Here is a 23,071-nt window from a genome sequence, read left to right on the forward strand (position 1 = left end):
TGCAAATGAGCTTCTCAGCTATTGGTTGCTGCGAGGGCCGAGAGGCGGGCTGGGCGGAGCCTGGGGGGGCTCGCCGAGATGGGGCGGGGCTTGGAGCGTAGCGAAGTGGGGCAGTTTTACTCCAAAAAACCCCTCCATCCCGGGTGGGGCATGACAGGTAGAGGGAGGTTCGGGATGTCGTTTTAGAGTCTCAGTGGGGTTAAGGGAACAGAAATAGCTTGATCTACAGAGGAATAGTTGAGCGTGAAATCGAAGTTAGGGCTTGAAGATTGAAGATGCCCAAGGTTCGGGCCGAAAGAAGGGGGACACTTGTGCCCCATTAAATGCATGTCTCTTTGCCCTGGAGAGACTCTCTCCACACATCCTTGGACTATGGGATAGGGTTTCCTCAAGCAGAGAAGGGTTGACTTATCACCATATGTCAAAGGCCAAGCCTGACAATTCCTCCTTTGTGGATGGAAAGTACAATTATATTCTGGTGTCTGGACTTCAGCAGAAAAGGACCCTCAGTCCCCACATCTGAGGTCCCCTCTCCCTGACACCACCCCCTCCTAAAGACCCTACCACAAATGGAGCTAGGTCACAGGATGGGGAGAGGGGAAGGGGACCTTCCAAGGTGCCTCTTGTGCAGCTGGTGTGAAGGTGCACACTGCGTCCCTGCTCTTCCCCAAGTCCCCCTCCCTCACCTCCAGTCCTCTTTGTTCCTGCTTCTTCAGGCCCTGACCAAAAGGTGTAACCACATCTTGGTCTACCCAAGGAAGGAGCGGTAGGTCTGGGGTTGAAAGAATGCTTTCCTGGGTATGAGTGGAGAGACTTCTGGATCTAAACTTCCCTCAGAAGTTGTTGTGTTGATGAGCTGGGGAGGGTGTGGCACTCAAGATGGCCCTCCTGCCTTTATGCCATCCTTGGAGTGCAGGGGCTGAGCATTGTGCCCCCCCTTTCCTGCCTGCCCATGCACAGAGCCATTCATGCAATCTCTGCCTCCAAGGATGAGCTCAGCCTTGGAGCACTGCTCAGGTTACTGTGTCCAGGAATAGAGATGTATTTGCCAGTGGCAGAAGTAGGACAAGGGCAGACGTGAGCGTTTGTGGTTGTGGGGACTTGGTCATCTCCCCCTCTAGATCAAACCACTGCAGCCATGAACTGACTGTTAACTTTCCCGAAAGGAGCTTCAATAGAACCTGGCATCAACCCTCAAACCCATTTCTCCAAAGTCCCATTCATTGCCAGCCTGTTCCCAATCCATTCTGAGGGCAACCTTCCTCCCTTCTGCCCAGTCAGTGTGCCCACTCTGCCCCACCCCCCAGGGCAACTCAGACTTAGGGATGCTTGGAGCACAAGGGATTTTTGTGTTTGGAGACTCCTTGGGGGGCACCCCTGTTTTCCCCCAAAGAGCAGAGGCTCTGGGTTCACCCCTAACTAACTGTGACCTTGGGCAGGCAACTAAACCTTCTGGAGTCTTGAATTCTTCCTCAGCAAAATGGAGCTTCACCTCATGGCGAGGAGAATGAAGGAGGCCATGTGATTTGTCACTTAGTCCAGGGAAAACAGTCAGGGAAAGTTCATTTTCTTCTTTCCCTCCTTTCTTCAGGGAGATTTATCCCTTCCCAGTGTTTCCCCTGAGGCAGAAAGAAGAAACAGCTTCCCTCCCTCACTTCTCTCTGCTGTTGGAGCCTGCTAGTCCATGGGGGCCAGGAGGAGATTCTGACAACTCAGGGAAGAATTCCCAGGGGAATCAGTGGTGCCAGTGCCCGAGGTGAGTCAGGGAAGTTGGTCGACCCTGGGCCCACATAGCCTTGACATCAGAAGCCTGAGCTGGAGACAGCTGTGAGGAGGTGGGGCTGGATCCCATGACCTCTGGATGTCCTCTCTGGCCCGCAGTCTTTGTGCTCCCAGGATCTTTCACCAACTAAGTCTGAGTCATTTCTCTCAGCGTGGACAACTCCCACTGCAGTGGCTCAGGGGCAGGGTAGGAGCAGCCTGGCTAGCTTCTCCTGGAGAGGAGAATGTTGCTCCATCTCAGATTCATCTGGGCAGAAGTGAGGGGTGGGCAGAGCCAGGGCCGCAGTGCTCCAGCAGGGTTAGCGACCATCACGCCCACCCACGGGCTCCCAAGCGGCAGCCACGCAGGACCTAAGGGATGCCTCTTACTAGAACTGAGTGGGTGCTGATGGGCTCTGGGCCTGCGAGAGTCAAGGGGCAGAGGGATAGCCCAAATGACTTCAAATCTGCATGTGACAATGCCCAGCACAGTGACAGAACCTGGTCTTCACCTTGGCCTGCCCTTTGCATCCTGTCTGTGACCTTGGGCAGAGAACTGTCCATCTCTGGAGGGACTGTTTTCTTCTTTTTAGATTGGCATAATTGGACCAGGCTAGGTTGAAATGGGGAGTTAGATTAAAATGGGGACAATAATATCCCTCACTGAGGACTAGATGAGTTGGTATGTATGACACCTGGACAGTGTAGGGGCACAACAGGTGATGATGATAATGGACCCTTAACTTGGGGCTTGCCAGTAAGCTTCAGGGAGTTCATGAACCCCTTGAAAGTGTAAGTTTTTGGAGGATTTTCTAGGGGAGAGCCCAGGGCTTTCATTTGCTCCTCAAAGAATCAAAGATCTTTCAGATGAAGAACCACAGGCCCGAAGGAGCCCCAGGGTCCCTCTAGTCTGAGGGTTTGAGAGTCTGAATTGAGGGACTTCTCCTTCCTTCCATAAGGAATGACTTATTTTCTCCCATTACCCCCTTCAGTTTAAATCCCTCCGTTGTGCCCTCTGTCTCTAGGGGTCGCCAAGGACTGCCCAAGCTGAACAAAGGAGTGGCTTGTCTTTCCCTCCAGCTGTAGGATCAGGGTTCCTGGGCAGGGGGCGGATCCATCATGGTTGAGGCCAGGTCTGGGTCCTCATCTCTCAGCTGGGGACAGGAAAAGGGCCAGACTGGCAGGGCCAGAGAAGCAGTGAGAGGCCTGGCCTCGTCCAGTCGCCTTTACTTTTCCTAACCAGCCCACCTGGGGCCCCAGAGGCAGATTCCGTTCTAATGAGCTAAGGCGCATGGCAGGCATCAGTAATTAAGATTTTATGGAAATATGGAGGGCTCTTACGCAAGTGCCCAACACACTTCCCGACTGGCATCTGGGACAGCCAGGTCCCCAAGGGCTAGAGGAGGCCCCTCCACCTCCTGCTGCCGCCAGCCCCTGAGCCCGGGACACTGGTATACAGCCGCCCTCCCACTGCCTGTGGCACTGTCCCTCACACACCCTAGGTGCGCTGTTCCTTCTCTGTGCCCCAGGCTCCCTTGAGAACAACGTGGGCTCCAGTGTTTACAATCCTCACCCCACCCGGCCAAGCTTTCCAGGAGACCTGTTCTTACGTGAAGGGGATTTGAGTTTGGGGCTGTCCCTTCTTCATGAAGAAAACGTTTTTCCAGAAGACATTCTCTTCCATTCCGCTCTTTTCTCCTTGAGGTTGGGGATACAGGGCTGTACGGGGCAGCAAGCACAGGGCAGTTTATCGATTTGGGCAGGCGGACAAAGGAGAGGCCTCAGTGGCTTTTTCAGGATTTAATGGTCTTTCTGTGCCAACTGTTGTGGGGCAAGCCCGCAGGCTGGCAAGGCAGGGAGGCCCGATAGGCCAAGCAGCTGGCAGGCCTCCAGCCCCCAGCGAATCTTTACTCTTTCTCTGGGCTCTCTTGGGCGTTTCCTCATGGTCTTGCCTTTCCACAGTCACACAGCTCATCCTCTCGTAGCTGCTTCGCTGTAGCCATTCTCCTGTCTGAGTGATGCCGCCCTTGTAGCCTCAGCCTCCTGGCTCAGGTGTGCCCACTTACACATGCCTACGCCATACTCCAGGTGTCTACCATTAGGCATGCGTGCTTCAGGCCCATGCTCCCAAGCGCCTTCTGCACTCAAGGCCTCAGGTGATAGCCACCCAGGCCAGCAGCGTGAAAGCCTGACCAATTCATTTACCCTACAAGGCTGACAACAAACCTGTGCATTGTGCGGTGGCTGCCGGTGGAGGGCGTGTGGCCACAGCCCCTGGTTGCCTCTCCCCAGGCCCTGTGCCATTTTGCCTACCCTTATCTCTCAGGCCTCTCAAACTGTCCTGAAGCCATGGCTTTCTTTCTTTTCATTTCCCCACCCCCTCACAAAACATCTGTTGCCAAGGTAACAGCAAAGCCATCACCTTGGAGTGAGCCAGGGGGTGGAGCCCAGAGGGTAGTTATCAGGGGTTAAATTTTTGAGAGGTGAGCACTCAGAGTCCCAAACTCTGAATGAAGGATCTTTTGCTGGAGAGGGCCCCTGGGGCAGACTGGAGTGGAGACTGTTGCTGAGAGCTGGTGGAAAATAGGGAGGTTGAAGTCTGGAAGCAACTGGATCAGGTGTTAGAAGAGAGGGTGACCCTGCCCTACCACCTGGGGGAAGCATGAGGGTGGAGATGCCAAGGTGTTGAGATTGGGAGGATGGAGCCCTTAACTCTTCCCTCCAGGTCAGCTGGGTCACTCTTGCTAGGGAGGTTTTCTAACTGACTGAATCTGTACTCTCTGATGCAATAGGGGTTACTGGGGCCAGCCCACACCACCCCCTGCAGGCTGCACAGAAAGCAGCACCAGATGTCCCTCAGGCAGGGGCCACTAGGCCAGGCCCTTGAGGGTCTCCATTTGAGACCTGGAAAACAAGAGCTCCTTACTAAGTACCTTCGTGGCTCTGAACACAGAGAGCTCCTGATCCCTGCCTTGCTCAAGTCCTTCCTGTGACTCCTGATCCAGAAAATGCAGCCCTATGGAGGGTCTCTCTGAGCTGACCTGGGGAATTGGAAAAAGTGAGGACAGGAGAGGTGGGTTCCTTACTGACAGAGGCCATCACGCAGACCAGAAGGTGGTGGGGCCAGAGTGTTCCAGGCAGAGGAAATAGCCTGGGCAAAGGCACAGAGGTGTGAAGCAGAACAGTCTGTTCTGAAAGCTTCAGGTAAGCAGGGGGAGGGGTGAGACTGAAAGACAGAAAAAGTGGACAAAAGGCCTTGAAGGCTGGGCCAAGAAGCTGGGTGTTCCTGGAAGGCTCTAGATTAAATGTTTGTGCAAGTTTCAATTTGACTCAAGAATACCCATGTGGGGAAAAAAGTATAAAGAAGAATTTCTAGGGCCTCCCTGGTGGCACAGTGGTTAGAATCCCAGCGCTATCAAGCTATCACCAGCGACTGCAGCATGAGTTCAATCCCTGGCCAGGGAGCTACCCACATGGCACAGCAGACCTCTCCTGTCTTGCTCGCTGCTCCCCTCAGCAGTGTATTTCAGCAGACCTGCCTGTTCTGCTCCCCACTCTGTCTCTGGTGAATCTTCTCAACCCCCCGCATCTCTGGTCTGCACCCCAGTTCTTGCATGCATAAATAAATAAATCTTTTAAAATAAAAAAGAAAGAACATCCATGTTGATTTTCCTATCAAAGAAACTATTTTAAGTGCTAACTATTGTGTGCCCCCAACGTCCTGGAAGATGGACCATGGTGACACAGGGGACCTGTCCTCCAGTGGAGGACAGTGCTGAGAGCAATGGGACACAGAGCAGTGCTCCCTAGAGCAGGATAAGGTCATTCCCATGTCTTAGGAAGATCTCTTTGGCTCCCAAGTTCAGCAAGTTGAAAACAGGGACCAAGTCAGCAGACTTTTAAGAATCTCTGGTTTTGCTGCAGGAATGGACAGGACACTGTCCTCTGTCTTGGCCTGAGACCTGGGTGGATAGCAAGTGTGCAGGGCAGTGAGGTCATTCAGGCTCCATCCCATGCCTTACAAGCTATGACCTTGGACAAGTTGCTTCCCTGTGTATTTTTTTTTTTTAATAGAGGCATGTTGTATTTATTTATTTGTTTGTTTGTTTGTTTTTTTGTTTATACATGCACGGGGTACAGTCAGAAGCCAGGGAGGGTGAGAGAATTCACCAGAGCCAGAACGGGGAGCAGAGCAGGCAGAAGGACAGAAGTACACTGCTGAGGGGAGCAGCGGGCGGCAGGAGAGGTCTGCACGCCATGTGGGACCCTCCTCCGGTGGCCGGGTAGCAGCCGGGGATCGAACCGGCGCCGAAGAGGGTGGCAGCTTCGCAACCCAGCGCTCAACCGCTGCACCACTGGGGAGGCCCTTCCCTCTGTATTCTTGTCTGTAAATGGGACTGTCCTATCTCATTGGGTGGTTGTAATGTGCAGGGTCTGGGCCTCCTCCCCATCATACAACCCCTCAGAGCAAGCTACCTCCCCTGCCTAGCCGCCTTTTCCTCCCTGCTGTAGCCTCCATGTGCTGCTCATCCCAAGAGCAGCCCGAGTCTAGCAGGACTCCTGTCACAGGCAGGACTGTTGAGACCACCAAACCTTTCCTGTCCCTCCTGCCCCATCTCTAGTCCCCCCCCCCCTTGGTCATAATCTCAGTAGCCCAGCCGATATCATTCATATTACTCATCCTCAGGGCTCACAGCCCAGAAGTGCAATGGAAAGTATTTGTTCCCATTTTGCAGAAAGGCCTGGGGCCACTGCCTCTGCTGTCGGAGGAAACCAGCATCCAGGGTTTGATATCTCTTTGGGAGTTATTGAATGAATGTACAGATGAGGAATGTTTTCCCTTTCAGCCTTTTTCTTCTGGGGAAGGGTAGACCTTATTCTCCTACTCTCCAGGGTGGAATGTTGCCTGGAGATTCATTTTTAAATTCTTTGCATATTTATCAGGCAGACTAGGGCACAGTACAATGATTAAGAGCAGGACTGTGACTCCGATGACCTGTCTTCAAACCTTGACTTTGTCTCTTCTGTGTGATCTTGAACTAGCCACTTAACCTCTCTGGTCCTCAGATTCCCCATCTGTAGAATGGGAGGCAATAATAGTAGAGGGAAAAAAAATCCCATCTACCTCATAAGGTAAACCGAAAAGCACTCTGAAGTCATACGGAGCACTGAAGAACTATTTCTTAAATAAATAGACTCTTCTAGGGCCTCCCCTGGTGGCGCAGTGGTTGAGCGCTGGGCTGCAAGGCTGCCTGTGGCCTCTGCAGCGCAGGTTCATTTCCAGGCCACCGGCGAGGGTCCCACAAAAATAAAAAATAAAAAAAAAACAAAAAAAACCCTCTCTACTTATAAGTATTATATAAATAAACCTGTGCCTTTATTTTATTTTTTTTCAATTCACATAGCACACTTCAGCTTTGTTTTTTTTTTTAATAAATTTTATTTTTATATTCCCCATACAATTGCAACCCCCCCATTCTGATCCCAATCCCTCCCCTCCCACCCCCCACCCCCCCAAAAGTGTCTCTGTTTCATAGTTTTTTGTTGATTCTGATTTTCACTTTCTTATAGTTATTCATTTTCCTGGTCCCTTATTTAAGTTTTCTAGATTCCTGCTATGAGTGAGACCATCCGGTATTTTTCTTTTTCTTTCTGGCTTATTTCGCTGAGCATGATCCCTTCCAGCGCCATCCATGTTGCTGCAAATTGCATGTTAAACCTGTGCCTTTAAGTGTTTTTATTTATTTATTTATTTATTTATTTATTTATTTATTTTTTGAAGATTTATTTATTTATTTATACAAGCAACTGGGTAGAGTCAGAAGCACGGGAGGGTGAGAGAATTCACCAGAGCCAGAGCGGGGAGCAGAACAGGCAGAAGGACCGAAGTACACTGCTGAGGGGAGCAGCGCAGGAGAGGTCTGTGCGCCTTGTGGGACCCTCCTCTGGTGGCCGGGGAGCAGCCGGGGATCGAACCGGCGATCGAACTGGCGATCAAACCGGCGATCCAACCGGAGCTGCAGGAGGCCGCGGGCAGCGTCGCAACCCAGTGCTCAACCGCTGCGCCACCAGGGAGGCCCTGTGCCTTTAAGTGTTAAATAAATCCATTATGTTCTAGGCACAAGGGATACATGGAGAAAAACACACCCACACTTACTAAAGACCCAATAATAATCTCATTTATTAATAGTTTTTTACTCTAGCCCTATGGGAGAGAGGCTCTCATCACCCCCTTTTTATTTTTTAAATTTATTATTATTATTTTACATTTTATTTCAGTTTTTTAAAAAGATTTATTTATGCATACAAGAACTGTGGTACAGGCCAGAGGTGGGGGAGGGGGTGAGAGGATTCACCAGACACAGAGTGGGGAGCAGAACATACATTGCTGAAATACACTGCTGAGGGGAGCAGTGGGGAGACAGGAGAGGTCTGCTGCACCATGTGGGTCAGCTCCCTAACCCTGGCCATGGATCTAACTCGTGCTGAGGTGGCTGTAGATAGCTTCATAGTGCTGAGACTTAACCCCTTGCCCCACCAGAGAGGCCCCCTATTTTACATTTTAAAAGGACAGGTTTATTGGGAAAAGGAAGAGGCCTGCATAGTCACAGGTGGGCAGGGAGGAGAGCTGCCTCCCGTGTTTCGTTTTTTTTTTTTTTTAACAGTTGTAGTTTGAGGCTCTGAACAGTTAAGTCACTTGTTCAAACCCGCACAGCAGCACTTGAACTCAGAGTCCGTGGCTACTCCTCGCCCCGTCACTGGTAACCCTCTCTTAGTCCGTACTTCTACAGGACTTCTACTCTTTTCATTAAAAAAAGAGATTTTGTACTTGTAGCAAGGATTGTTATCCAACTCCAGTCACCGGGCCAGAGACCCTTGTGGTGATATTGAAAAACTTGCCCCTTGTGGAACACTTCCTGCACTTGCAAGTTCATTTTGTGGGGGGTCGGGAGGGGGGAGCTTCCACTCTTGATGACAAAACAACGTACACAAAGAAACAAGCTTCGACTGCTACCTGCTACGAAGGAATCTGGGAAGGGACAGAGACAGGAAATGGGGAACGTAAGTGTCAAATGACTGGACTGCTGGAAGGGTTCAGAAGCTTGGGAAGAAGCACCTTCCCTGGGGGGGACTTCTGGTGCTGGGGGCCCCTCAGGCGCCTCGGGACGCGAGCGCGGTCAGGCCCGCACGCTGCCTGGCGCTAGAGGGCGCTGTGAGCCGGGCCGGAGCCCAGCTCCCGGGCCCCAGACGTCTCGCTGGGCGAGGGAAGCGCCTTCCGGAGGTGCCTCGTTTGTGCCACAGACGCACAGACCCCTCAGGCACATCGAGCACACATTGTGGGATGAATGCACGAGAAACACTTCTCTTCTTGTAACAGGGGGGTCCCCAGGAAAGGGGGAGGTTCCAGGTTCCCTGCCCCACCCAAGGGAGGGTGGAGCTGAGCAGGAGAGAAGCAGCTGCAGAGGAGACTGAGGAAGGAAGCAGGATGGAGCCAGGAGACCTGGAGGAGGCGCGTGGAGCCTAGAGACACGTGAAGAAACTGCGCTGGTCTTTTGGCTTTGGTCTGGGGTGGGGGTGGAGTCCACAAAGCCTGTATGGAATTAGCTTTAGGACAGCCTTTCCCCCTAACAGTCTCAACCCTCTTTCTTTGAGGGAGGCTAGACCTCGCCCTCCAGCTCTCCAGGTTGTGATGTTGCTGGAGGACGGACACTGAATTGTTCTTTCTCAGCAGTTTTTACAGATCACAACTTTCCTTCCTTGGCTTCGGGAACCCCAGTGGATATTGTTAGGGTTGGGTTATGCCATGGCCTAGAAAGTGATAGAGAACTTTGGGTGGGGAAAAAGCCCATTAAAAAAAAAATTGTCCCTGAAATGACCTGCATGTGAGGATGTTTCTGGAGTGGTCATGTCTTTACCCCCAGCACTGGGAGGAGGCACGGTATCTTTGGTGATGCTCATGAGCATTAAAAGCTGGAATGAGGGCCTCCCCGGTGCCTCAGCGGTTGAGCGCTGGGTTGCGAAGCTGCCCGCAGCCTCTGCAGCACCGGTTCGATCCCCGGCTACTCCCCGGCCACCGGAGGAGGGTCCCGCATGGCGCGCAGACCTCTCCTGCCGCCCGCTGCTCCCCTCAGCAGTGCACTTCGGTCCTTCTGCCTGTTCTGCTCCCTGCTCTGGCTCTAGTGAATTCTCTCACCCTCCCGCGCTTCTGACTGTACCCAGTGCTCGTATAAATAAATAAATAAATCTTAAAAAAAAAGCTGGAATGAGATGCGACTCCACAAATTCCCTTTAGTCCTCACTGCCACACTGAAGGGGAGGAGGAAGCCTTGTTCCCTTTTATAGATGAGGAAGGAAGGTTCAGAAAGACACAGGGTGGATGTGGGTCTTGCCCCTTCCTCAGGGCAACTCTGAGAGTTGGAGGGCTATACCAGAAGTTTCCTAACCTAACACCTCTCCAGGCCTGAGGTTGAGCTGTGCAGTCCCTACACCTCGACAGACACCTGGCAAGGGAAAGAGCTAGGCCAGGCTGTCAGGGGCCAGGGGCTACCTGCCTCAAGTCCTGGCTTTTCTTCTTTCCTCAGAGAGAGACTCGAAGAAAACTAGCAACAGACACAGCAGCACTGCTTAGGGACAGAAGCCCAGAGACTTTGGGATGAGTGGGAGGGGAAGCAGTGAGTAGGGGAGGAACTGACTCCAGAGGAAGCAGAAGTGCACAGCTTTGGAAGGGGAAGGTGAGCAGGTGGGGGGCTGGGTTTAGGAGCGGAAGTCCTGCCCAGCTCCTGGAGTATCCTCAGAGAAACCTTTCCTACTCCCTGCCTACTCATCTATCAGCCCCGTAGTTCTGTAGTTCTTCCTGACACACTCCTCCCAGGCCAGGGCCATGCCCCCCAGGACCCCTCCTGTTTTTCCCCTCCCCTGTCTTTGCTGGGATCGTGCTCTGCCAGATCTTGGGGAGGTCCCTGGTTGCCTCCTGGTTTTAAATCAAACTTTGGGCAGCAGGTGGTTTCTTGGCCCCTGCTGGCTAGAATGTTCCCTCACAGTTCCTCCCTTTTCTTCTCACTTTCATTTTGCTGGCCTTGCAGGAGGGAGCAGGTATAGGACCAAGGGCCAGGGGCCCTGCCTGGAGTGTGGGGATACTCTTTCCATATCCTTTAGACAAGGCCCTCCAGAATCATGAAGTCTGGGTATCTAGGGTCACATGTAGTAAGGTCAAGTCGTTAGGGCCCTAACTCTGCTCTCTGCAAGGTCCTATTCTGTTTATACAAACACAGTAGTGGGGATGGGGGGTGGGCAGGGAGCTGGGGCTGTCTGTGTATGGTGACAACAGGGCCTGAGTACTGGGACAGAAGCCCTCCCCAGGGCAGACTGTATTTGTCCATAAACATAGTCAACCCCATGCCCCAGGGTAGAGGAAGGGCAAAGACACCAGCCCTACTGCTGGACCTCCTCTCTTTCTAAGGCCCCAGCCTCACCATTGGCTTTCCCCCAACAGTACCTCTCTACCTCTCTCTGCATTGTTTCCACAGCAAGCTCAACTCTGTTCTGTAAACTCCGGTCCCCTAAACAGGCATTACAGCACGTGTGTGTGTGTGTGTGTGTGTGTGTGTGTGTGTGTGTGAGAATAGCTGTCCATCCCTGACTTTGTTTTGCTGCACTGCCATCTCCCCTTCAAGTTCACGATTGGTGAGAAGTCCTGGGGACACCATTTCTTGACACCACCCCTCCCAGCTTGGGCTGCCTAATAGACCCCAAGGTTTCCAGAGCCCTGGGTGCTCAGCCAATAAGAGTGCCAGACTTTGCCCCACCCTTTTGTGGGGAAGCTTCTGTGTATAAAGGCTGAGGCCAGTGGTGGCCCAGTGAGTCCAGCCCAGTCCGGTGCTAAGGTCTGCCACCCACGCCGTGGGCCCTGCTCCCTTTCAGAGATGCTGTTTTGGCATAACCAACCAGAGCACCTTTGGGCCAGTCCTGCAGAACTGTGCCCCGGGCCTCCAAGCAGTCTGCTCAGGTAAGGGCTACATTCCTTTCCCCTGCCTTCTCTAGAAGGCCCTCATCTGAGTGGGGGTGGACCAGGCAGGGTAATCTGTTTCAAGCCAAGGGGGTGGCCTCACTGTTCTTGGCTTCCTTTGGGAGTGGGGAAGTGGTAAAATGTACAGGAATTTAGTGGGTCCTGGGACATTCAGGTAGGTGAGCTCACCCTGACCATTCACCCATGCAGGACATTTTGGGGAGCATTTACTGGGTATTAGGCAAGTGCAGCAACAAGTAGTTGCTGGCAAATACAGGTATTTGGACCTTGCACCTTGAGAGAGTTCTTCTGTTAAGGCCCTGGAGGCCAGAGGGACTGAATGAGAGCCCCTTAGGCCCTGGATAATGCTGGGGTACCTGCTACAGGAGACAGGTTTCCTAGAGGGAGGATCTGGCACAGAGTCAGAGCCCCTTAGGGGAGGGGGTGGACAGGCAGACACCGGAAGTGCTCTTCTTTCCCCAGCAGGGAGTCTCTGCCCTTGCCCTACCTGAAGCAGGAAGAGCTGCCCACTGTCCCCAGCACGGAGCCACCCTACCCCTCCTTCCAGTATGTGCTCTGTGCAGCCACCTCCCCGGCAGTGAGGCAGCAGGAGGAAAGCCTCACCTACCTGAACCAGGGTATGCTGGGCCAGGGGGAGGAAAGGGGCCTATGGGCAGCAGGCTCACTTTCCCTTTATCCCCCCTCCCCAGGCCAGTCCTATGAGGTTCGGATGCTCTGCAACCTCAAGCTGGGCAATGCTACCCAGTGCCCCCAACTGCTGAAGGTAGGTGCATGCACTCCCAGACCTGCAAGGGCTGGGTTTAACTGCCTTTCTGCACAGGAAGCCAAGGTCATCACTATGAAGTCATTGTCAAGTGGCACCCTCTCAAGTCCCTCTTTTAATCTGGTCTTCACAACATCTCAGTGGTGGGTAGCGATTGTTGATGAAACAGGCAGAGAGGTTAAGTGTTTTCTCATGGACACAGAGCCAGTAAGTAGCAGGCCTGGGGTTTAGAAATACATTTACACAGCATCATTCACACACATGATTCTTTGTCTCAAAAAATTGCTTATTTGCTGCCATCCTTTTCTAGAAGCTGTTCTACAAACTAGGAATTCAGCTGCAAAGAGGCAAATGCAATCCCTTTCTCAGGGGCTTGCATTCTACTGAGACAAACACGTGATTGTACAGGTTATATGCCGTTGCAAACTGACCTACAAATTGATAAGTGCTGCAAAGAAAAGAAAGGAAAAGGCTAGAGTGAACAAAAGTGGGAAGGAACTGTCCCATTTTTCAGATGAAAAAACAGGTTTCAGGGCCTCCCTGCTGGCGCAAGGGGTTAAGTCTCAGCACTATCAAGCTACTGGCAGCCACTGCAGCATGAGTTGTATCCCCAGCCAGGGAGGTGACCCCCATGGCGCAGCAGACCTCTCCTGTCTCGCTCGCTGCTCCTCTCAGCAGTGTGTTTCAGTAGATCCTCCTGTTCTGCTCCCCACTCTGTTTCTGGTGAATCCTCTCACCCCCCACACCTCTGGCCTGTACCCCAGTTCTTATATGTATAGATAAATAAAATTAATCTTAAAAAACAAACTGAGAAAAAAAAACAAAACAAACTGAGGTTCAGGGTTTCTAGATTACTTCCTCAGTGTCACAGCTTATCAATGTCAGATGAGCATCAGGACACTGCACTAGTGAGTCTCTGTCCTTGCGCCCCCTGGTGGTGGGAAACACGGTTGGGGAGAGGCCTACCCTCCTTGTGGGACCTGGTTCTGGAAGCCCAGCACTGTCTGCCTGTGCAGAGCGTGGCACGGGTGGTCTTCCATGACCGGCGCCTCCAGTGCATGGAGCAGCTGCAGCTGGATGGGTGGAGGTGGAACCGGCCTGGGGACCGCATTCTGGACATCGGTGAGTGTGGAGGGACTCGGGACATCTTAGGGACACTCTCTGGCAGGGATAGGAGGAAGAAGCCTTGCTCCCTGCTTGCCACTCTGTGCCTGCAGATGTGCCGCTGTCCATAGGGGTGCTCAACCCCCAAGTGCTGCCGTCACAGCTAAACACGGTGGAGTTTCACTGGGACCCAACCAAGAGGACCTCCCTCTTCCTGCAGGCAAGTCTGGTGCTGGGGCTGGAGAGGGTCAGAGGTGGCACCATCTAAATGGGAAAGGAAGGTGAGTTTGGGTGGGAGGGACAATGAATCATTTTTTAAAAAATTTTATTTTTATTTATGCATACAAGAACTGGGGTGTAAGCCAGAGGTGGGGGTGGTGGTGAGAGGGATTCACCAGAGACAGAGTGGGGAGCAGAACAGGCAGACTGACTGAAACTCACTGCTGAGGGGAGCAGCAGGCAAGATAGGAGAGGTCTGCTGTGCCATGTGAGTTAGCTCCCTGGCCGGGGATCAGATTCAAGCCATAGAGATGATAGCGCTGAGACTTAACCCCTAGGCCACCAGGGAGGCCCAGGAATAAGTCATTTCCAGAAAAGACCTGAGGAAAGAATATGGATAAATGGCTTATCAAATCTCACGATAGGGAAGGACTGGTTAGACAGTAAAGCAAGGGGAGAAAGTACAGAACACAGGGTAAGGGGTTAAGATGCAACCTATGAAGCTATCCACAGCCACTGCAGCATGAGTTGGATCCCTGGCCAGGGAGCTACCCACATGGCGCAGCAGACCTCTCCTGCATCGCCTGCTGCTCCCCTCAGCAGTGAATTTCAGTCCATCTGCCTGTTCTGCTCCCCACTCTGTCTCTGGTGAATCCTCTCACCCCCCGCACCTCTGGCCTGTACCCCAGTTCTTGTATGTATAAATAAATAGATCTTTTATTTATATATATATAAAAAATACATATATATAAAACACTGGTCTGTAGTACATGGTGAAATTAAAAGGAGACGCCAAGTGGGAAAAATAGTTTCCACATATGACATATAATGTGTCATATCCTTGACACATAGAACAAGTTCTTGTATTTCAATAAGAAAAACTAGATGAGAGCACAATAATAAATCGGCAAATGGTATATGTAGACAATTTATATAAGGATCCAATTGCCAATAAATGTAAATAGTTCAGCCTCATAAAATGCAAATGATAAATGTATATATGTATATAACTGGCAAAGGCTTAAAAAAATATTATTGGCAAGGTTTGGAGAAACAGACATCCTGGTAGCCCGAGAATGCAAATTGGCACCCCCTCTCTGTAGGAGGGTGGGACTTGGGCAAAATGTATCACATTTAATTTTCATAGTCTTTTCCCCAATGGTTCTACTTCAAAAAATTTATCCAAGACATTTGGACTTTGTGTTCAGTAAGCACACAATGATATATTTATCAGCACTTCCATGGAAGTATTACTTTTTCTGTTAAAAGATTTTAAGCAATCAAAATGCCATCTGATGAGGATAGACTTTTAAATAATTTTTTCTTAAAGATTACTTATTTATGTGTAGAAGAATTGGGGTGCAGGCCAGAGGTGGGGGGGTGAGGACCCACCAGAGACAGAGTGGGGAGCAGAAACAGGCGGATTGACAGCAATACACTGCTGAGGGGAGCAGCAGGGGAGACAAGAGAGGTCTGCTGCGCCATGTGGGTTAGCCCCTGGGCCAGATCGAACCCAGGCTACAGTGCAGGGGTGCTAGCACTGAGACTTAACCCCTAAGCCACCAGGGAGGCCCATTTTAAAATAATTTTTAGTGCAGGCTTACCATGGAAATTATGTAGCCATTAAAATGATGTCTCTGAGAAATGTTTAATGACAGGAGAAATGGCTTACCAAGAGTAAAAGACAGAACATACAAGTGTATTTAAACTTTGATTTCTATTTTGAGAGCTTGTTTGGAGGTTCTAGCAGGGGAGCGCAGCTACTCGTATACCCTCGACCGAAGACCGGTCCGTCTCTATTCGGGGAAGGCCGTCCTCTTCCACCGAGCGCGCAGCTTCGGGAGGGACGCACATGGAGCTGTGAGGGAGGAAGGGGACACCCGCCTAGCCAGCCAGATCAGCCGAATCAACCCTGGCGATCAATGGGGTGACAGATGTCGCAGCCAGATCGCCCTCACATCCTTGATTTCTATTTTGTACAAATTAAAGTGAGTGTTAAATTAAAATATAATGTCAAAATTAGAGTGATACACAAGTTGCTTCCCCCCAACCCCTTTTCCTTGTCCAGAGAAAAGACAGGAAGACACAATTCTTGAGTGTTAACTGTCTCTGTGAGGTGGCTCCATGGGTGATGCCTGTATTACTCCTTGTACCTTTTTCAGTGTTCTTCACATTTTCTGTATTGAGTACACTTCCCTTTATAACCAAACATCAAGTCCCCTGTGTGTCCTTTATTTGATTGCCCACCATGGTCTAAGCATGTGACAGATGTGACCCAATTTCAGTTCCACCACTTTCTAGCAGAGGTCTTGCCTACCTGTAAGTTAGGGCGTCACAGGACTGTGGGATGCCCGCTACGGGCAGTGGGTAAGAGCAGAGGTGGAGACCCTGCCTGCCCTGGGGGGTCCCACTGCTAGGTAGAATACAAAGGCTGCATGTTATATGGGGTGCAGGCCAGGAAGCCTTCTGGAGTAGACTGCCAGGTTTAGCAAAAACAGGACACACAGTTAACAATTTAAAATTCAGGGCCTCCCGGTGGCGTGGCGCAGCAGGTTGAGCACAGTGCTGTGGAGCTGTCTGCAGTCTTGGCAGTGCCGGTTCGATTCCTGGCCAGCCAGGGAGATTCCCACATGGCATGGCAGACCTCTCATGTCTCACCCGCTGCTCCCCTCAACAGTGCCTTCGGTTTGTCTGCCTGTTCTGCTCCCCACTCTGTCTCTGGTGAATCCTCTCACCCTCCCGCGCCTCTGGCCTGTACCCCAGCTATTGTATAAAAAATAAATAAATACATCCTTAAAAATAATAAATAAAATTCAGATACATAATTTTTTAGTGTAAGTATGCCCCCCAAATACTTGGGGAATTCTTATACTAAAACCTTATTTGTAGTTTATCTGAAATTAAAATTTAACTGGGTGTTCTATATATTTTTTTGAGATTTATTTATTTATGCATACAAGAAATGGGGCACAGGGCAGAGGTGTGGGGGTGGTAAGAGGATTCACCAGAGACAGAGTGAGGAACAGAACAGACAGATCAACCGAAACACACTGCTGAGGGGAGCAGCAGGGGAGACAGGAAAGGTCTGCTGCCCCATGTGGGTCAGCTCCCTGGCTGGGGATGGAAGTCATGCCGAGCCCAGAGGCTGCAGATAGCTTCACAGTGGGGTGCTTAACCCCGTGCACCACCAGAGAGGCCCCTGGTTGTCCTATATTCTAATTGAGAAGCCTACCTTGGAAGGTGATGTCTGTGTTCAGATGTGAGCAGGGGGAGCTTTCATGTAGGAGATTCCAGGAAGAACTCAGGCCCAATGGTGGGAGTCCTGGTTAGGCTGGAGGGTGAGAGCCGCCCAGGAGGAACCGCCCCCAAGGAAGATGCAACTTGATGCTTTGCAGTGCTGAAGGCCAGCATGGGGAGCTTTGCTTCTCTTCCTGTAACCTTGGGGAGCCACTGGAGGATTTCGAACAAGGGAAACAACCTGATAAAGTGACATGTTAAGAGACGCTGGCTGGAGATGGAAGTTGCTGTCGGAAGGAGTGGGCAGGTAACAGGTTTTAGGGGGAGTCACCCTGCCTTCTCTTTGCTTTTCTTCACCTCAGGTTCACTGCATCAGCACTGAGTTCACTCCTCGGAAAAAAGGTGGCGAGAAAGGTGTCCCCTTCCGCCTTCAGATTGACACGTTCAAGCCCAGTGACAAGGAGCCTCCTGCTGAGCGCCTGCACTCGGCTGGCTGCCTCATCAAGGTGTTCAAGGTACAGGCAGCCCCTTCCCCCTCTTTCAGGGCCCTCGCCCGCCCGGCCTTGCTGGCTGTGTGGAGTCTGGCCCTGCTTTGCTGGGGACCCTAAGTGTGAGGTACCCCATCTCTGGGACCCTTTCCTTCTCTGCACAGAGGGATGGAACTCCATCTTTCTTAGAGCCCCTTCAGTAAGGAGAAGTGGGGAGATGAAGAGGGGACCTCTGAGGTTTCCTTGTCACCCTGTAGCCCAAAGGAGCTGACCGGAAACTGAAAACAGACCGGGAGAGGATTGAGAAACAGCCCCAGCATGAGAGAGACAAGTATCAGATGGCCTGTGAGAGCACGGTCTTCGTGGAGGTGTGTGTGCCGGGACAGTGGGGCAGGAGGGAGGGCAGAGAAAAGATGCTCATTGTACAGATGGGGAAACTGAGGCCTCAGGGCTGCGATACTCCAGAACATCATCACAGTCCTCAGTTCCCCGCGGGGACAAACGGCACAGACTTCCGGGACCTGAGCCTTCCAGGGCCTCTCCCGAGACCTGCCAGTGCTGCCGCCACCTCATTTCTGCCCTCTGCCCGGAGCACCCCCTTCCTGCTGCTGCTTTAAGCTAGCTCCTCAGTGAGAGGTCCATGCAGGAGGCCGGAATGCAAAAACCCACCAGGTAGCCCACCTGGGGCCAGGAATGTGGAAAACCTGCCTGGAGGATTCAGACAATGAGCCTCCCCCTCCCTCCACGGCTCTCTTCTCAGACAAAGAAACTCCCCCCACCCAACAAACTTTTTCCCGCCGTAGGAGCCCAGTTTCCCACCTGACCTCTCCTCACCCTATAAAACCCTGCTTCCCCCTAACAACGTGCGCGGCTTCACTGACCCTCACCTTGGGTGCGTGAGGTCCGCCCGGGGCGCAATAAACTTTCCCTCCCTCTAAGAGATTTAGCCTGGCTCTCCTTTTCTTTCCCGCGCCGAACCTTTCACTCAGGAACCCCCGCCCCCCCCAACCCGCCTTCCCCAGACACACCTGCCAGCTCGTTTACTCTCCTCCTTTGTCTCTGTGACTTGGTCTACTCGTCACCAGGTCTGGTCCAAGATGGCAGATGGAGGTGGCCACCCCTGCCCTCCAAGTCCCGGCTGACCCGCTGGCCCTGTCATGTGTTCCCACAGTGCTCTCCATGGCCAGAGCCCAGTGCGGGCTCCCAGCCCTCTCTCAGCCCCGGAGCTCTGACCCTCCCGTTTTCCTGTAAGCTCCAGTCTCCAGAGAGGTGAGCCCTCTCCTGCCAGCCCCTCAGCGAGCCTCAGCGCAGGCATGCGGGAGGGCGGGGCGGAGGGCGAAGCTGCCTTGGGGAAAGCCCTGTGCCTTCCAGGGAATACCTGGACTGACATAGCTTTGCACCCCAGGGCCGGCCTGATTGGGGTGACCCTAACTCTTCCCAACCCCAGGCTTTGCTCCTCACCCCCATTCACTTTGGACACATTGGGAGGCAGTGCAGCTGAGGTGAGTCTCCCCCCCCCCCCCAACCTCTTCACTGTCCCCAAAGCCTTTTCAGCGGCTGGATCTCACTCTCTGATACAGGGTGGCCCTGCCCCCTGGTGGACAGAAGCAACCATTCCTCGCTAGGACTGGACATTTCCCACTGACAGACCAGTCCCCTGTCAGACTTAGAGCCCCGAAGAGCATGGGCTGTATTTCCCCTCCCACCTGTTCTTAGCCCATGGTGTTTTCTGTTTTCTGGAATGGCCTCTTTATGCATCAGGATTTGAACCCTGGAGCCTCCATCTTAGAGACCCAGCAGTGGTTGTACCGGCACCGGTTCTCCAGCTACTGCCGGATTCTGGCCAACTTTGCGGGTGAGGCTGGGGACTGGCAGGGGCCAAACCTATTGGGGACTGAGGGCCAGGCCCTTGGGAAGGAAGCCGGTCTCTGTCCTGGCTTGCTCTGTGCCCTTCAACTAACCCTTCTTTAGGACTAAGAGTTGCCAGGCGCCGTGTTTGCTAGGCGCACTTCCTGAGTATTATTCCGTATAATGTATACACTACCCCTTTAGGACACAGAGAGGGTAACTTGCCCCAGGACACACAGCTGGCAAGTGGCACAGCTGGGATTTGTATCCATGTATGACTTCCATGTCCAGATGGACACACTAGGGCTATCTGTAGACTAACTTAGTTGGACTATGTCCCTTGCCACCCTGGACACCAGGCCCCTCTTCTCAGTCTGGTGCTGTCCAACTCTGCAGGCACGGATCTGCTGAAGCTCACCCGGCAGGACCTCATCCAGATCTGCGGGGCTGCCGACGGGATACGCCTTTTCAATACTCTTAGAGTCAGGTGCTGGGCACTGCCGACCACAGTCCCCTTCCTACTGCCGGGGCACCCTTCAGCCAGCAGTCACGTTCACAGTGTTCAAATTGCAGGCACCTTAAGGACCACTTAGTCCCAGTCCCTTTTTACAGAGGATGATACCAGGTCCAGGGACGGAGACCTGCCTGAGGCCACAGAGAATGGCTGGCAGAGCGGGGTAGAAAGTCAGGCTACTCTCACCTCTTCTTCCTGTGGCCATCCCATCAGCTTTGCTCGCCTTTTGGGGACACAGAGGGGTTTTCCTCATCTCTCCTCCCAGTGTTCAACGTTCATCAAATGCCTCAGAAATGCTCGCCCTCTCTCCCTAGAGGCCCAGGAGGCGGCGGGGTCTCTCCCGGGTGGGGCTAACGTGGGAGTTGCTAGCTCAGGTAAGGAAGGGTCCACATGTGGACTGTTCTCCTGTCTAGACCCATCCAGCACCGGCTGACTTTATACGTGGCTCAGGAGGTCTCCGGGCAAGCAAAATCTGACTCAGGTGAGGTTCAATCCTCTCTCCTCAGATGAGAAATTCAGTTGTGGCTGCTAGAAGCCTCTTCTGGCCTGGGGAGAGGGTGGTGCCCCTGAGTTCCTGGGACTCAGAATGCCTTCCAAGGCATTCTCCTGTCTTCCATGACCAGATTAGTCCTCTCTCCTTCCACCACATCCTACTCCCTAACTCCATCTGCTTTCAGTATTTTATTGGTATGTGGGATTACAGCATTTGTATTTTGTTTGGGTTTCAATCATTCTTAGGAATCCCCTGTCGTCTTTAAACTGGGGGCTCCCCCCACCCCTGGGTCTGAAGCTCCCTTGCCCAAAAGTGAGGAATAAGAGGCGAAAACTAAGTAGACTTATAAACCTTTTGTCTTTTTTCCTTCTCTCCCCACCTTGACCCTGCCCGAGGCTGTTCCTTTGCCCCCCGCCCCTTCTTCCTGGCCTCTTGGGATCCCTGGGCACCTGCCCCCCACTGAACCCTGCCTCTGCGATGGCCACACTCCCAGGCTTTTATCAGGAAATCTCTCTGGATGAACTCAGTGCTGGGGAGCTGATGGGGAAACTGGCAGAGCTCCTGGCCCTCCCAGCCAATCAGATTCACCGCCTCTTTCACCAGGGCCCTGGGGGCATTCTCATTCTCCTCACTGACCAGGTAAATGGGTAGCAATCCCCAGGCAAGACCCCAGTCTTCCACCTCAGGTCAGTCCCCTCTTCCTGCTCTAGTCTGCTTGGCTCTAAGAATAGAATTCTCGGGGGGGGGGGGGTGGGGCGGGGAAAGGAGGGATTGGGGTCAAAATAAGGGGGTTATAATTGTATGGGGAATATAAAAATAAAATTTTAATTAAAAAAATAGAATTCTCTTAGTGACCCCTTCCCTCTTGCAGGTGGTACACAATCTTAAGGATGAGTCATACTTCGTGGTTGTGGTAAAAAAAGGTAGGGGCTTCAGAAGGGGTCTGGCAAGCCCTCATAAGGACAGGAGGATGCTTATATTGTCTCCTAAAGGGGATCAAAAGGTCCCTTGAAGGGGTGTCTATTGGAGGTGGGGGCTGTGTCCAATCAACTGGTAAACATCTGCAGAATGCCAGCTTCGTGTCAAAGGGAAGATTCATAAAGCCGAGACAGCTATTTCTTGCTCATGAAGGTGACTAAGCGTATTCTTATGTGGGAAAGTGTCCCAGTTTCTATGTAAGGGAGTTTTTTTTGGGGAAGGTAAGATGGTTCTGGTTATTCAGATGCGTGTCCCCTAGCACCCATCTCTCCTGCCATGCTAGTGATCTACCTAAAGAGGTGGATTTGAAGTGTGGTTGGAAGCACACTCGGTGTAATGGGTGCATCACAGGCTGTGTAGGCCTGGAGCCACAGAGCAGTGATAGTTATGGTTGGGGGCCTGCCTCATGCCAGTGGTGCCTTTCTGCCCACCCCTTTACCCCCAACTTTTACTGCTTTCAGTGCAGAATCCAGATGGGTACTACCTGGTTCTGACCTAGGCCCTGGGGCACCCCACTGCAAGAGACTGATGCCAGCCTGATTCTGGGAGGCCCCGTGTTTACCAGAAGCCCTATTACAACCCCCAGCGGCTTCATCAAGCTCAGGTGGCACCTAACCATCACGTGGGGGGCGCAAGCAGACTCCAGATTCATCTCAGCTGTGATGGCTGTCAGAGCGGGGACATAGCCTCTCAAGCTTGTGAGGTAAAACCCCTGTGCAGTGCTGAACACTGTGGGCATTAATTCATGTTTGCTTAAAATTGCATTCACCCTTTCCTTTTTAAATTAAAAGTTAATCTTTTAAATCTAAAAGGTGTATTTTCAGTATGTTGTTCAATTTTCTTGGCTTTATGGTCCTCTTGGGGGAGATGTCCCCTGCTTACACTACAGGGTAGGGCAAAGGATGGAGTCTGGGACGAAATAAATAAATCTGGCAGTATTTGCTTTGCAATTAGTTTGGGTGAAAACAAAATCACTGAAGCTTCCAAAACACCATTTAACTATCAAATCACTGCACTTATTTAAAAACTTAAATCTAGAGATTTGGAAAATACTATAGTTATTCTAAAACACTGAGGCTACAGGACTTTCTTTCAAATGCAGTTGAATTTATATCATTATATAGCCCTGTATTAAGGTCATAAATATAATTCCCTATGCATAGTTTTCCAAGTGTAAATTTTGCTTTTCACTCTTGGCCTGTAACCCACCTGAAACTGACTTGTGCATCTTGCCAGGTAGGCATTTAGCTCTCCATGGGCTTGAAAAAGTGATACAGGGTCATGTCTTATTTTGCTCATTTTTTTTCATCCCCTTTCCTAATAATTTCAAACATAGCAAAAAGGGAACTCATATATGCATGGAGTGTAAGGTAGGTCAAAGTGCCCACTTAGAGTATCTCCTTATTTCTCGTTTATCGTATACTTCAGCTATTATTCACTGATCATCTTCAGTGTCTTAAGCCAGGTGGCCTCTGGCTAGGGAGGGTAGGGAGGAGGAAGGTTCTAAACACCAGCGGATTAAAGATGTATGGAAGAGGGGATGGCTGCCCAGCCTATGAAGTTTTGAAGACCTATTTAGAAAGTGCCTCCTTCCAAGCCCAGCACTGACCCAATACAGACAATAGGTGCCTGCTTACAC

General features: G+C 51.8%; 1 protein-coding gene and 1 non-coding gene across 2 annotated transcripts; one reads left to right on the top strand and one right to left on the bottom strand.

Moving 5' to 3' along the window:
* Positions 1-1,697: 1,697 nt before the first annotated feature.
* LOC119231564 (transcription factor CP2-like protein 1) lies at positions 1,698-21,936 on the top strand. Its single transcript, XM_054688616.1, has 15 exons — positions 1,698-1,756; positions 11,683-11,767; positions 12,254-12,405; positions 12,478-12,551; positions 13,568-13,673; positions 13,769-13,875; positions 17,474-17,626; positions 17,857-18,214; positions 18,622-18,868; positions 19,005-19,101; positions 19,361-19,454; positions 19,844-19,934; positions 20,375-20,442; positions 20,948-21,093; positions 21,326-21,936. Exons 2-15 carry the CDS (start codon positions 11,685-11,687, stop codon positions 21,464-21,466), a joined length of 1,917 nt encoding a protein of 638 aa, XP_054544591.1. The 5' UTR covers positions 1,698-1,756; positions 11,683-11,684; the 3' UTR covers positions 21,467-21,936.
* Positions 8,589-8,753, bottom strand: LOC119233135 (small nucleolar RNA SNORA62/SNORA6 family). The gene has a single exon (XR_005122287.1). It is a non-coding gene; the product is annotated as a small nucleolar RNA SNORA62/SNORA6 family (small nucleolar RNA).
* Positions 21,937-23,071: the final 1,135 nt, after the last annotated feature.

Source organism: Talpa occidentalis, unplaced genomic scaffold, assembly GCF_014898055.3.
Source record: "Talpa occidentalis isolate TD23 unplaced genomic scaffold, MPIMG_talOcc4v2.1 talOcc4.7, whole genome shotgun sequence".
Classification (NCBI taxonomy): domain Eukaryota; kingdom Metazoa; phylum Chordata; class Mammalia; order Eulipotyphla; family Talpidae; genus Talpa; species Talpa occidentalis.

Bases quoted from the DNA above. Each gene is read 5' to 3' on its own strand.
- LOC119231564 (XM_054688616.1), top strand. From the start codon at position 11,685: ATGCTGTTTTGGCATAACCAACCAGAGCACCTTTGGGCCAGTCCTGCA. The intron at 13,876-17,473 runs GCAAGTCTGGTG...TCTTCACCTCAG, and splicing joins GGACCTCCCTCTTCCTGCAG to GTTCACTGCATCAGCACTGA. The intron at 19,455-19,843 runs GTGAGGCTGGGG...CCAACTCTGCAG, and splicing joins GATTCTGGCCAACTTTGCGG to GCACGGATCTGCTGAAGCTC.